This window comes from Octopus bimaculoides, chromosome 2 (assembly GCF_001194135.2).
Source record: "Octopus bimaculoides isolate UCB-OBI-ISO-001 chromosome 2, ASM119413v2, whole genome shotgun sequence".
Taxonomy (NCBI): Eukaryota; Metazoa; Mollusca; class Cephalopoda; order Octopoda; family Octopodidae; genus Octopus; species Octopus bimaculoides.
Window position 1 is genome coordinate 70,318,789 of NC_068982.1, and position 15,722 is coordinate 70,334,510.

Consider the following 15,722-nt stretch of genomic DNA (forward strand, 5'->3'; position numbering starts at 1 on the left):
CAGGTGTCTCACTTACACTTTACTCTAGAATTTCTGTTAGAAGTTACATTAAGTAAAACTTTTTGTATTTGTAAAATGGTTTCTACTTCTATTAGCATAGAAGAAATCATTTGTACATGGCAAAAATTTTGTCTTTGTTGTATTTTTTTATGTGCAGTTTTGAATTTTTTTCATAATTCTCCTATTTCCTAATACTAAAGGAAACATTTTGCTTAAGGACTATAAATTATTTCACTTTTTTTTTTGTATTCAATTCCGCCAAAATTTGAGCTTGGAAGCTTAAATCAAATCACTAAGTATATCAACAAAATATTATTGTTATAGATCTGTGAAAAGAAGAAAAAAATTTTAATCCTTTCTTTATTTTGAAAGATTGTTCAGAAAGAGAACCTACTATCTATTCAAAACCAAACTTATTTATTTTTAAAGAATATTTTCAAAGGACATATGAAACTTATTGATTCAGAAATTTTTGACATAAACTTTTACAAATATGAAGATTACAAACAGAGAGCTTCATGATAATTTTCGTATAAACAAAATTTCTTAATCATGTATTTTATATGATGACTATTTTTAAATAATTAAAACAGCACATTTTAAGTGTGTGAAGTCAACTTAAATAAATATCAGATGAAATATCTGAATGACTAATTCAAGATGGCGGCTAAAAATGATACTCATTTGATGATTCAATCAAACTGAAACGTAGATATGATAACAAGTGTTTAAAGTAAAATTCGGCTCCCCATATTTATAGTTTTTCGTAAGAAAAATTTTTAAATATATTTCTTAGTGTATTGTAGAATTTAAAATTTGAAATAAACATTTTACGAAACGATGTAAAGTAATGAACTTTACACGAAGATTGTAAGTATTATGGCAACTCTGAAATATTTATGCGTATTTATGTTTATATTTATATTTAATATGACAATTGAAAAAGGAGAAAACACTCATGAAATAAATTAGCATTTCAATTGATTATTTTATTTTATTTTATGTCATTTCCTAAATAAAACTTTCCATGTTCAGAACCAAGTTTTTGAATTCAACCAACGATTCTTTCTCCATGATTCGTCCGGGAACCTACTAATTACTCGGCGACCAACAGACTAAGGAACGAGTCGACCGTTCTTGGAATTAGTCTATTAGAATTGGAATATTATTTTGAAAGAAAAAAATATATTGTGGGGAACAAGTTGTCAACATTAAACCGAACCGATGTAAGTGTTTAGGAACATTATTTACCTTTTATATTTCGATAAATGTTTAATGTAAAATTCTTAAGTTTCCAAACTTTAAATATATATTTAGGGGGGAAAAAACCCAAAAAAACTACAGCCTCCCCCCTCCGTTAACTAGAATGACAGAAATCTCCATATCCAATGTTGCAAAAAGGTTCCAAGTTCTGGAGAAATACATTGTAACATAAAAAAGAAGCCAATTATTTTCTTAGAAAGTTTGAATTTTATAAACACTTGGGATATTTCGGGGCAAACTTATAATTTTTTTATACTTGTTTTTACTCAATAAAATTGCTACTTTTATTTATTGCTTTAGTCCTTTTTTAAAAAAAAGATAAGTTTTATGTTCTGTCATCACTCTGATAGTGATATATTTTATTTAGAAAAAAGAAAAAAACAAAGCGAAACATCATTTTCCCCTTGAGATGTCCAATATTTTATTTAGACCGTGTAATTTGGAAAAGTTTTCATTCAATGTCTTGGATAATTGGGTCTCAGATATACATTCATGAATTACAGTCTTTACTTCTGACTGGTTTAAGCAAATCTAGAATTAATTCTTTCGTTGTTTATCTAGTTTATTGTTAGTATTTTTGATATCTATTCTGGACGAATGACAACCAAGTAAACTCTTGTGTTGGGATAGAACAGATAGGAATGGAATTTGATATTGTGTCAACTATTTAGTCTGACTGTCATTACTATCTTTAGCAGCAATAACTTTAGAATGGGATGCATATTCAGGGCTCCGTCAATGTTTATATGTTTCATCCTAACTCCCAATTCTAAAAGAGTCAGCAACGTTGGTCGAATATTTACATATATCGAGGTGGAATCACTAGATTAATGAAGAATAAGAAAAAAACAAATATCGCAAGATCATATTTCTACAAAACTTTATCCAGTTGTTCACAGAAGCCAAGTGACTGGTAAGGTTTATTTAAAGACTAAACTGTTCGATATAGTGTGAATGGGTAAATATCTGCCACACCCACTTTATATTGTTTTTTTCTACTGGAAACTTCTTACGGTAGTTACAATTGTAAATTTTATAAATATCTTATGCTCGCTAGATTCCTTTGATAAATTTAGAGATTTGGCTATTATATGTACCTCAATAGTTTTAGATTGTATTTAATATCCAAACCTGTACTTATTCCAGTTGTGGTTTTCCTCTTGAATCATTATATCGTGTGACTTCAGATATGAATCATTGAGAGGACTCGTATGAATGAATAGATATTATTAACTTTGGGGAAATTACGTGTCATTGTTTCCGCTTATAAGTGAGAATAGATAATCAACATACTTTAACGTAGAAGTTACTTTCCTGTTGGGACAATTATATCATTCACAACCAATTGTTTGAAAGCGAGAATAAGAATTATTCATTACAGAATGGTTACGGTATGTTTACGTCTTGTAATTATTTATTTTCCTAGAAAAGGCCATAGAGTAGCAGAAGTGTGAATAAATCAAAGATGTGCAGTTGAAACCGTAACTGCGTTTTTAAAATTAATACTGATAACATGAACATAAGAAAAAAAGACTGGTGTTTACGTTTAAAAAACACATACAGCTGTAAAATAGATATTCTGAAAGCAAGATTTCACGAAATTTTTATTATAAATATTCTTAAATAAATATTTTTCATTATCACAAATTAGCGTAAGCTTTTCTAGTCTTCTAGTTATATGTTTGTATGTATGTATGTATGTAAATTTTGGCATGAAACTTATTTTATATCGTGAAAGTGATTTTACCCCTTATAAATGATTACATTTCCATATAGTTCTTAATAGTATTGTCTATTATGAAGTGTTAAATTTCGTCGCTTTTTCTGTAACTTGATAACCAACACACTTCTATACGTACAATTTACCAATATTTTTTTGTATTATCATTTCCGGATCAAGATGTAAACATTAACCCAATTTTCTTCGTTAATTGTACCTTTTTGCATACTCAGAGGTATGCAAAATTTTAAACCATTTTAAACCTTTCAGACTTATACTGTGATTTAATGTCAAACCTGAAATGTCATTACTGTATCCACTGTGGACAAAAGTTGTTTTAATAATGTCTTCCTTACAACTTAGAAATAAATAACCCAAACTGACCATTATTGCAAATTATTTATAAACATTTTGTCTAAGTGAATATTGTCACCTCCGATTATTTAATGCTCTGGTTCTTTTTTATTTTCTCCTTTCACATTTTTAGTTACCTCTTTGTTCACATTGCTCTACAAACTTCTAATTGCTCCGCACCGTGTCTGTAACGTCATTTCAATTTCTTCCCATTTTTTGTTTTTATATTAACAGCCCAAACGACAACACGACTTTCTCTCTTTAACCCCGTCACAGACGCTGGACCAAGCCTCGAACGTTAGATTGTATATTCTTCACAGGACTTCAACTTATTGAATTATCCTATAAATACCACCGAACTTATTAGGTTGTCTATAGATTGTTGACGCAGACCATGACCATTAACCTCGAATTTCAAGTTTCACCCTATGGAAGAATAGTGTAAATAAACTTCCAAGGGAAATAACTCTATATTGTTTCGTATCATGCCGTCCCTGATCAAGTAAACCTCTGAACAAAAACCTATTAACTGCAACTAACCCGTACTCTCTCTCTTCTCCACAAACAGTGTATTTAGGATCATATTATCCAGTGTGCCATCTGTTTGTAAGACCCTCAAGTATGATGGAGATTTAACTCGTATTCCTCCCAGAACGCACGATCAATATATAAATCAGTGTTTCTCAACCATTTTTTGCTTATGGACCCTTTTGATTCCTATTTTCATTACTGGACCTTCATACCAATTCGTTGTATATATATATATATATATATATATATATATATATATATATATATATATATATATAAGATACTATGGTATTATAATTAAATATTATTAGGAATTGTAAAAAAAATTAAAATATTTTGTATATATCACCATCGTTTAACGCCCGTTTTCCATGCTGGCATGGGTTGGATGGTATTGACATGGAGCTGGCTAGCAGGGTCCAAGCTCCAACTGTCTGTTGTGGCATGGCTTCTGCGGCTGGATGCCCTTCCTAACGCCAACCAGTTAACAGAATGTGCAGTGTACTTTTTACCTACCACTGGTACGGATGTGTTAATGCAGCACTAACACAAGTGCTTTTTAAGTGGCACCAGCACCTGAAAGGACAAGCCTGTACATGTGGAAGACAGCGATTTTGCTTAGCTTGATGTGTCTTATCAAGTACAGCAAATCGCCACCTCTCCCAGTCCCTTGTCATTACTTCAGTGAGGCCCACATCCAAAGATCCTTTCTCACCACTTTGTCCCACGTCTTCCTGGTTCTACTCCCTTCCATAGGTACCCTCCACAATTAGAGCTCAGCACTTCTTTATGCAGCTGTTCTCTTCCATTCGCTTCACATGACCAAACCAGTGCAGTCTTCTCTCTTGCACACAACATCTGATGCCTCCAGTACCCAGTTTTCCTCTTAAGTCATTTACACTCTGTCATGCATGCACACTGACATTACCAATCCAGTGGAGCATGCTAGCTTCAATTAATCAATTTATTACATGAACTTCAACAACAAAATCATATATGGACCCAGGTTGAAAGCCACTGATATAGAGGCTCTCTTCCATTGGGTTTGAATGGCTTGGTGCAGTGCTAGACCCAGTGTCCTAGATATGCCTCTAAATATAGACCACACTGCATTGTAAAATACAGTGATTTATTGTATAGGATATACTGTAGCAGTGTTGGCATATTTCATTTTCTCACTGCCCTGTTGGTTTTGATTGAATGGGAATGGTGAGCTTGGTGAAAGTGAGATGTTTTTCCATTGTACTTTGATGTTGTGCATCCCTGTTTGGTATTGGTAAAGAGGGCTGCAATCTTAAAAAGGGGCAACCATACAGCGTCATGAATTGAAAGTAAAGGTAAGCATAGGTCATTAGGTTTGGCCTCACTGATGGGACATAGAAAGAAACTAATACAAATATGTAAAACTATATATATATACATATATATATCGTCATTATATTCACTGTGGTGGTATTTTTTACCATATCGCACGAGGAGTTTTAGGCAGGCAATTTAAATTGGTTGTGTGCATACGTGCATATATATTTGTGTATATGTAAGTATTCATATATTGTAGATATATATATATATACACATACATATTTGTATTTATGTGGTGCTATCTGAGTATATTCCACCAATGAAGGCAGAGCATTTCTTATGCAGAGCCAGAAATCTGGGATCTGGAATTATCCAGTAATTTTTTGCTAGTTTATTTTGTCTCTTTGTCTTCTCTCCTGGTGCTGTATGAACATTTAATGTGGTTTTAGAGTCAAGGTTTGGTTGCTATTTCAAGCATGGTGGTATCTCTTAGATACCCTAAATTATAATTTATATATATACATTAATATATATATATATATATAAATCAAGTCATTTTAATAATCTATAGGAAGACTTAGCTTTTAAATATCTGTGACATATCTGTGTGTGTCTACCCTATTTATATCAAAGAATCAAATTATACAGTTAAAAGGTGTAAGTTTAAATTATTAGTCTCAACTAGAACACCAGATAAGTGTTTTGTGAAAAGACTGTTGATGCATAATTGGTATTTATTTTTGATGTATTCTCACATTTTATTAAAACTGTTTCACTAAATTGAAAAGTAATTTTGAGAAGATATGAGGTGGAAATGTGTTAAATTCAAGTTGTTTAAAGAATATACTGGTTATTATATATATATACTGCACTTATTTTATGTTGACAGCTTACCATGTTTCTGTTGAAATACACAGTCTTTGTTTGAATTTAGGAAATAACATAGAATTCATTGAAATACTTCGCTGTTATTATGCAGCTGTTTGGAACATAAATCAGCATGAATTCCTTTAAAACAGGGAGTTTGTATCATAGAATTAAAAGCAGTCTTGGGGAGGTTGGTATCAAAAAGCTAAAATTTATCTAAATTTGTCTAATTAAGCTTTGTTATTGATTCTGATATTAGGTTAGCTTTTTTTGGTATTAAAATTGAAATTATTGATCAGATTTAGGTCTTTTTCTTTTTTTAATCTGTTCAGAATGTTGCAAATTTTGATTAAGTTTATTATTTAGATTTTCATTAAATATTTTATTTAAAGAGCCATATATGATTGTAAAGTTGAATTGTTGACTGTCATGAGTTCCTGTCTTACTACAGTCATCAAGAATGAATATTGTATTCATGACATGACAGTGATAATAGTATGCACTTGAGGATTTAATTTAAAGGTCTTGAATAAATCTGTGAGTATACCTATTTGATGACAACTACAGAAGCAGCTCTACATTTTTAATGATCAATCAGTGTTTAGTGCCAGGTTATATTAAGAGGCATAACTAGTCACTAAACGTTGTATTAGTAGCAGCACAGACAACAGACCAACTATGCAGTACTAGTGCTGCAGTGATAGGCAGGCTTTTACTAACATCTCAGCTATACTGACTTTATCAAACAACCAAGTTATTGGCTTTTACTAGCAGCTCAGATAAGTGGTGGGAGCAGCAGCAGCTTGATAGTGACACCACTTCAGTTATTACTATCTAATGAACTATTGCAGCAACTAGCTCTATGGTGACATGACTACAATTCCAGTTATGCATTGGAACAACTAAAGCAATGAATGGTCTTTTATAGCTGCAGTTTTCACATAGAAAACTTTCTGTAATAAATGATAGTAACTTACCTCCCAGTTTAGCTGTCATAAAAAAGCATATAATATCAGGAATAAAATAATGTATGCATGCACATATCATACAAATTCGCTTGCATGAAAGCATATAATATACAGAGTCACTTGTATGAGCATATATATCATACAGACTTATTTGTATAAATGCACATATTTCAGATACACTTATATGAGTATAGAATCACTTGTCTAAGTGTCCACATCATATAGGCTCCTTTGTGTGGATGCACATCAAACAAATTCAGTTCCATGAATGCATTCACTGTACAACTTCAATAAAAACCTTTCTGTCAATCCAATGCTAACATAGAAAATGGATGTAAAACAGCAAAGTAAAGATTTACAATACATTTTCTTTACTTTTATTATTCTCTTACTGCATAAGATATTTAAGTGTTATTGTTGGATTTCCTATTATATATTCACCAACCATTTCACTTTGAGGAAGAGTGAAAGTTGACTGAATTAAATAAAAGTGAACTCAAACCAAATGGTTTGAAATTGTAATCTTTAGTCCATAACTACTCAGCTGTCGTATCCATTTTTAATATGTATTATATTGGACTGCTATCATCATCATCATCGTCGTTTAACGTCCGCTTTCCATGCTAGCATGGGTTGGACGATTTGACTGAGGACTGGTGAAACCAGATGGCTACACCAGGCTCCAATCTGATTTGGCAGAGTTTCTGCGGCTGGATGCCCTTCCTAACGCCAACCACTCAGAGAGTGTAGCGGGTGATTTTACGTGCCACCGGCATGAAGGCCAGTCAGGCAGTACTGGCAACAGCCACACTCAAAATGGTGTATTTTATGTGCCACCCGCACAAGAGCCAGTCCAGGGGCACTGGCAACGATCTCGCTCGAAAGTCCTTACACATGCTGCGGGCACAAGTGCCAGAAAGGCAATGCTGGGCACAGGTGCCATCACAATTTCTTTTTATATATTGAAAACCAGAAACAACCACTTTTGTTAAATCTTGACAAGTGGAGAATAAGTTTTAACTTCTACATTTCATAAAATAGCCCATTACTGAAATGTCTTAATATATAAAACATTATAACAGCTACATGAGGTTGTGAAATGTTATGATAAAAATAGAAATTAGAGTTATGCAATTAATATTGTTTTAATAAATAAGCTATTCAGGTTTTTATGTTATTATGCTTAGTGACATTTCTTCTGGTTCTTTACTTTCTGAGGTCAAATCCAGCTTATGTCATTTGTGTCTTTCATTCTTTTTTGGGGTTAAAAAATTAAGTATCAGTCAGACACTGAGGTTGATATAATCAACTTTCCTCGACCCACTTAAATTGCTTAAAACTATTATTATTATTGCTTATACATTTTTTTTCTTTTCTGTTTACTAGCTCACATATTACATGATGTTTGAAAACATCCATGATCCGCATGCTCGTACACGAGCTCTGTGTGAGTTTGGATCTCAAGTTACAATTGATAAATCAGTTGCACCAAAGCAGTATTTCCGATCTGGTTTGGAAATGTTACGAATGGCTGCTGTTTATCACGAAGAAGGGAATTTAGAACCAGCCTTTATACTTTATTCAAAGTTTATAACGTAAGTTTACATATTTCTAAATTTTCTCTTTGCTTCTATTATTTTGAAATATTTGTCAAATTTTAACATGTCACTTTCAAAATAATATTTTTCTTTTCATTTTTCTTTTAAAACTTTTTTCTTATTTAACCTTGGGCAAGTGTCTTCTATAGCCTTGGGCTGACCAAAGCTTTGTGAGTGGATTTGGTAGACAGAAACTGAAAGAAGCCTGTCGTATATATATATATATATATATGTGTGTGTGTGTGTGTATCTGTCTTTATCACTCCACCATCGCTTGACGACCGATGTTGGTGTATTTATGTCCCGTAACTTAGTGGTCCGGCAGAAGAAATTGATAGAATAATTACTAGGCTTACAAAGAATAAATCCTGGGGTGATTTCTTTGACTAAAATCCTTTAAGGCAGTACTCCAGCATTGCTGCAGTCAAATGATTGAAACAAGTAACAGGATAAAACCTCTTGGATAGTACTATTGCTGCATACAGATGTCCTAGATCTCATCCAGAAAGAAGCCACCCAACTGATTAGCATAAAGTCACTCATAGATATGCACCAGCCCCTGGTCCACTGGCATGCTGTCTCCTCTCCCTCCCTTTTCTACCCCTACTATAATGACTTTTTGCTTCTTGAAGCTGGCTGGGTTTATGCCATCTCCACTCTGGCATTCCTGTCCCACTCATATCTCCTCTGCCATCATCCTCGCATCTAACTCTACTCACCAGGCCTTACACTAATCACCATGACAAACCCTTTTCTAGAACATCATCCTGTTCATATCTTTCTCACTAGTGTTGACTTAAAAGATTCAAGAGGAACATTTATGGTATAGGAGGGCTTGAAAAGGCCAGGGGTGCAGCCCCCTACCTCCAGACTCAGTATTTGAAAAAAAAAAAAAGAAATGAATGTATTGTGTCATCCTATAAATAATGCGCTTTTTTTTTTAACTTTTATTTTTCAAAATTATGATAAAGTTCTTTTTTAATCTAAAATATACTCTTCTTCATTTTCTACAATGCTCTTCCATCTATCTGGTAGACTTGCAAGTCCCCTCTTCCAAAATTCAGTTGTCTATGATGAAAAATACTCCTTCAGTACTGTTCTGATCTCATCTACAGATTTCATATTTTTTCCGTCCAAATGATTTTGAAGGCTACGGAATAAATGATAATCAGATGAAGGAAAAATCTGGCAAATATGGTGGGCATATTCCAGCCTTGGGAATGTTATCTATGCTGTATGTGACTGAACATTATCCTGATGGAAGAACACTTTTTGTCTTGAAACCAAAGATGGTTGTTTTTCTTCTAGTGCTGACTTGAATGACTAAATCTAAGCTTCTCTGCTAGTTTTCCATCAGTTATGATGGGATTTTGTTCCACCAGGTTTTGCAGGATGTCCTTGTTGAGCTCTACAGATCTTCCAGGACGAGGCTCACCTTCTAGGCTATATTTTCCGGCTTGGAATTTCTGGCACCACCGTTGACATTGGCTTATGCTTATTGTCCGATCCCCATACACTGCATTAATATTTCTTGCACTTTCCCTTGCGTTGTTGCCTATATTGAACTCATAAAGCATGATATGCCAAATATGCATTTTTGTCACTTCCATTATAGCTTTGAGAAAATAACTGTTAAAATGAAACTGCACTCTTCAAAACTTGCACTAAAAATAAAGACAAGGTAAAATTGCTACCTGCTTTTATAGAAAGTTGATGCAGGTAGTTATCCTGCCCACCTCTGACTTTTAGTTCATGTAATTGAAAAACCACATTATTTATGGGATGACCCAATATTATTGCAAAGGTTTTTGTGTAGCATGGTAATATTTTATCCAGGAGCTCTAAGAGGCTTAATAGCACTATTGCTTAATTTTGGTTAGATGATGATAAGCAGATGTGTAATGCATCTCACTTGGATGTAATGTTTGTTTTTCATAAGTAATGGTGTTAGAATATTTTCAACAACAAATATGTGTGCTGGTCAAATAGACAAAGTAGGTTTGTAGAAAAAGTCCTAAATTCAACAAAAGGTAATTATATTGATAAGGTATTAAATTTTCCTTTTGCTAAAGTTAGCATATCTTCTAAGTGTTTGTATACTCTGGTTATATAATGCAAAATCACTTGGTTTCATAGTATTTAGTAGCATTTATTTGAGTTACTTAAAATAACAACATATTTTAAGAACCTGATCAGAAATGCACATTACTAAACTTTAATGAGATTGTCCCTCTAGTTTCTGTCATTTAACAATGAGATTAGCATTTCATTCATCAGCATCATTGTTACATCTGCTTTTCCATGCTTGCATGTGTTTGATGGGTTCTTTCCAATGCAGTGTCTTGCCATTTGTTTGCATTCTTTTGTTATCTGCTTTGAGAGGTTTAGTATCCCAAGCTCAGATTTTACCACTTTTTCTATGTTCCCCTTGGTCTTCATGTTCTGCAGTTTTCTTCCATTTGGATCTCAAGGCACTTTTTTTCCCCTTATCCTTCATATGTATCATATGTCCATATTAGTGGGCATGTAATGTGTGTGGAAAAGATCAGATTTTTCTAACAATTGGGTAAATGTCTACAGTTCTGGGCTGACCGAAGCCCTGTAAGTGTATTTGGTAGATAGAAACTGAAAAGAATCATAGTGTGTGTTTTTGTCTACTTGCCTTGACATTGCATAATAGATGTAAATGAGTGTCACTCATTCATTTCCTATAGTCTCCAAAAATATTTCTGGCCATTGGGGGAAATATTATCCTGCTTTGAAACAATTGAGGGTTGGTGATAAGAAGGGTGCCTGGCTATTGAAAATCTGCCTCAATAAACTCTGTCTGAGCCATGTGAACATGGAAAAGTAGACATTAAAATGAGAATGAATACATTTTGAACAAGGGCAAAATCAATTAAACCATCTCCAGTATTTGAGTGATGCATTTATATATTATTTTCAACTTTACTTTTCACTAGGAAAGATGAAAGGTAAAATTTGAATTGAGAACATAAAGAGTTGTGAACTAACTACAAGTCACTTTTGCCTTTCACTGTACCAATTCCACCACTTAATTTTAATACTAATTGCTATTTAAAAAATTATTTGAAGTAAGATAAATTTTAGCCAATAACTTGTTGAGTGAAGTCTTCTGAGACTGACTCCAAACAGATGAGCAGATAAGATAACCCTAGAATAACTGACATTCTCCTTCATTTCTTCAGCATTTTCTCCTAACGATTATAAGTTAGTATTGCCACAGTATTTTAATTTGTTTTCTACTTTTAACTTCAGGTTATTTGTGGAGAAGCTGCCAGCACATCCTTTATATAAAAGTTCAGAAGCTGCTGTTGTTGCTGATAATAAGAAGGTATGTAGATAAAAAATTTGATGTTTTCTTTTTCTCATTACATTGAGGACTGTCACCAGATAATGGAGGAGCTCCAGTGGTTGCATGAGTTGCTAGAAATAGCAACCAAATCACACGTTCTATATATCAGAAAATGTATTCTTAGGTATATGAGAAGGTGACAAGGTCATAAGTTTGTTCAGTCAAGACTAACTTAGGAACAGTTACTTTCTTCCCCATGGTGTTTTTCAAATCCTAATCTCTAAACCTGCAAGCTATAATTAATCTGTACAAATCTTGTTTTTTTGTTTCTGATCCAAGTTTGAGTATTAATAATCCGATGGCTGTTTCTGGGGATCCAGTTGTCCAGTCAAATAAAAGATATTTATATTTGTTATTGGACACCACCTCCTTCTTCAGGGAAAAGGCAAGAACTAGAGAGATTCACATTTACTGCATTTTCATAAATGGAGATGCATGAGGACAGGAAAGAGAAGTGTTTGTTTTAGGAAGATTAGTGGGAAGAGGAGATACAATGTGGTGTAAAACAAAGTTACTGATGGTTCTATAGGTAGAAGGTAAGAGGAGGGGAGTATGGTTTAAGTATTTAGAATGTTTCAATGGGTGTGGAAGCTGGTTCTCAACTCTATCCAGAATCATCAAAATACATAAAAGTTGAGTAAAATCTATGCTTACAAGAGTAGATAGCATCAGAATATTTAATATTGAGGAATTGGGAAGACAGAATAATTAGTGATCCTTTTATGCATAGTTTGCATTTACCTACCTTGTAGGTATTGCAAAGGGGAGCTTCTCTTATTATGGACCAAGTTAGTGTATGTTGTATATTTTGTAACTTAAGATTATGTATTGCTAATGAGGTCGAAAATTTTGATTTTGTCTTAGTGAAGTAATTTAAATGAGCTCCATAACAACACTTAAAATCTGTAGTACTGCCAATATGGACCATTACTTGGTGTGTGCCTGGTGTTTCTACATGACATTTATAAATCATGTTTTTGCACAGACAAATCTTGGAAGCAGGCATGAGTTAGGAATGCAGCAATTAAATGTTTTCCTTCTTATTCCACTGTTATTATTGGTTGTGTTGTTGTTATTGACTGGACTAATATTGGTTGCGGTATAAGAATTTAGGTGTGTAGCAGTCTGAAGTTGGAGCTTCCGTCTATTAAGAGAGGCTATTATGTATACTTAGTTTGGTGTGGTGGACTAAGATAATTTCACTGATGATTTGTGTTATATCGCACATTCAGATGACCTCTACTCAACTACCTCAACATCTAGACTTCTCTCTCTATATCTACGTATTGGGCTAGCTTACTTCATCGTCTGGGGGTGTCAACACAACACTTCCCCTTTTGAGTTTTTTAAACCCGAATTTATCAATTTTATTTCCTCGGTGAGAAACTGGCATATCTTTTTCTCTTAACATTAATTTCCATCATTTCTGTAGGTTTTCTTTTCTTGTTCAACCTACATGTTGGTTCTGCTTTTGCTTGTGGTTCTGGGACCTTGAACAATCATACCATAAATCCATTGGTTCTTCTCGCCTCTCTTGGTTTTTGGTATATCTTTTTTTAAATTGGTTTAAATGCCTTCTGTGTTCATATTTTGGTCCTTTTACCATGTACATCACGTTACCCAGATGTCCAGTTATACTTCCTAGTTTCCAGTCTGGTTTTCCGTTACTCTATATTTTAAAATACACTTTGTCACCTGTGTTAAAAAATTTCGTTTTTCTTCCCAAATTTTCTATTTTCTGTTTCCTGCTCGGCAACCATTTGTCAAAAATAGAACGAATTTTTCTGGAAAACATCAAATCTGCGGGTGACCTATCTGACTCTGCATTTGGATTTGGTGTTATTCTATACACCTGCAAAAACTTTGTCATATTTGTATCTTCAAGGATTTCCCGTCTGGTCTTCCTTAAGGCTCTCTTAATGTGTTGACGAATCTTTCCGCTAACCCATTTGACCTTGGATGGTATGGCGGAGTTAACACATGCTTCATCTGAACCGACTTACAGGATCTTTCAAACTCCTTTGCTGTGAATTGTGTACCATTATCTGACACAATCATATCTGGCACTTCATAACGAGCGAACAGCTCTTCCAAGAAGTCAGTAGTCACACTTGTGGTTGGCCTTCGACATTTACACTCTTCAGGCCATTTGGAATAGCTATCCACCACAATGATATAATGAGAGCCATTTATTGGTCCTGCGAAATGCACATGTAGTCTAGACCATGCCGAATCCGTTTTTGGCCATGGCTGAATCTGCACTGGGGGCGCCCTTGCTGCCAAAGTGCATCCCCTACACTGTTTTACCAATCTCTCAATTTGCTTGTCCATATTCAGCCAATAAACGTAACTTCTCATAAAGCTCTTTATCCGGACAATCCTCGGATGTCCTACATGAAAATCTTTTAATACTCTGTTTTGCAGTACTTCAGGTATTACCACTCTTTGCGCGTATAATAATACCTCATCACATAATGAATAGTGCTTTGAACCTCTGTCCCGCTCATATTTTTCGTGTTACACAACATTTAAAAAATCTTCTTTATAATTTATCATTTCCCGATTTCAATTTAATTTCTTCCTGTATTACTGGCAAATCACTTACTACATTGCACAAAATGTTCTTCAGTTCCATTTCTAGTTTTAATGATGCAATCACTATGTCTTCAAAAGTTCCTCATATTTTGGAATTAGCCTAGTCTGCATGTCCCATTTTCATTGATGGCAAAAACTCCATCTGGAAATTGTAGTTCAACAGAGTAGTCCCCCAGCGCTGTATTTTCTCTCTCTGCTTATTTCTGTGTTCCTTTCTGTTGAAGAGCGTAGGCTCGAAATGTTAAAAACTTCCTCACTTCCCAAGCGTTAAACTAATACATTTGTTTGTTGTTTACACACCCGTCTTCGTCTTTTGATTTTTTAAAAATTCCAACCATATATGTACACACACACCTTTATATATGAAGGTTCATTATAAGATGACTGTCAGCACTAACTTTATCATTTGATTTTCATGCAGAGTGTGTCCCTGGGTATATTCTGCAGTCCTCTTTTTTGTCAGATAACAATAATTAGTTTAACTGTTAAACCTTTTGTAATCTATAACTTGCCATGAAGCTAATGCGTGACATTTTGTTAATATTTGGTTTACAACTTTATATGTTTTATAGAAATTAAAACTAGTATTTCCAATTGCTGAGAAGTTGAAGAAAAACCTAACAGAACAATATGTTGTTGAAGAAAACAAACGAGTAACAGCTGAGGTTAGTATTAAATTGTATCATTTCACTTAGTCATACACATCATCATTTAACATCCACTTTACTATGCTTGCATGGGTTAGACAAAATTCTTTGAAGCAAGTTTTCTATGGCCACATGTCCTTTCCTTCACCAACCCTCACTTGTTTCCAAGCAAGGTAGTATTAACCTATGACTGGACATATTTTCATGAAAGATTAAAATTGAATGGCACTGCATTTTATTCTATGCTCTAATGACTTATCTTTTGTGTGTGTGTGTATGAATATATATAAATGTGTGTGTGTGTGTCATCATCATCAGCATCGTCGTTTAACATCCGCTTTCCATGCTAGCATGGGTTGGACGATTTGACTGAGGACTGGTGAAACCAGATGGCTACACCAGGCTCCAATCTGATCTGGCAGAGTTTCTACAGCTGGATGCCCTTCCTAATGCCAACCACTCAGAGAGTGTAGTGGGTGCTTTTACGTGCCACCTGCACGA

At 34.0% G+C, this 15,722-nt stretch overlaps 1 protein-coding gene across 4 annotated transcripts in view; it reads left to right on the top strand.

The window, feature by feature from the left end:
- The first annotated feature begins 875 nt into the window (after positions 1–875).
- Positions 876–15,722, top strand: part of LOC106875332 (STAM-binding protein) — a 29,414-nt gene continuing 14,567 nt past the window's right edge. The window contains exons 1-4 of one of the 4 annotated variants that reach the window (XM_014923423.2): positions 876–1,226; positions 8,392–8,600; positions 11,883–11,958; positions 15,147–15,239. In XM_014923423.2, coding sequence (XP_014778909.1) covers positions 8,404–8,600; positions 11,883–11,958; positions 15,147–15,239 — 366 coding nt within the window. In that variant the 5' untranslated portion in view covers positions 876–1,226; positions 8,392–8,403. Of the gene's footprint in view, positions 1,227–1,869; positions 2,177–2,505; positions 2,655–8,391; positions 8,601–11,882; positions 11,959–15,146; positions 15,240–15,722 lie in introns of those variants that run through there. The other 3 variants (XM_014923424.2, XM_014923422.2, XM_014923426.2) reach the window with 3 other exon arrangements.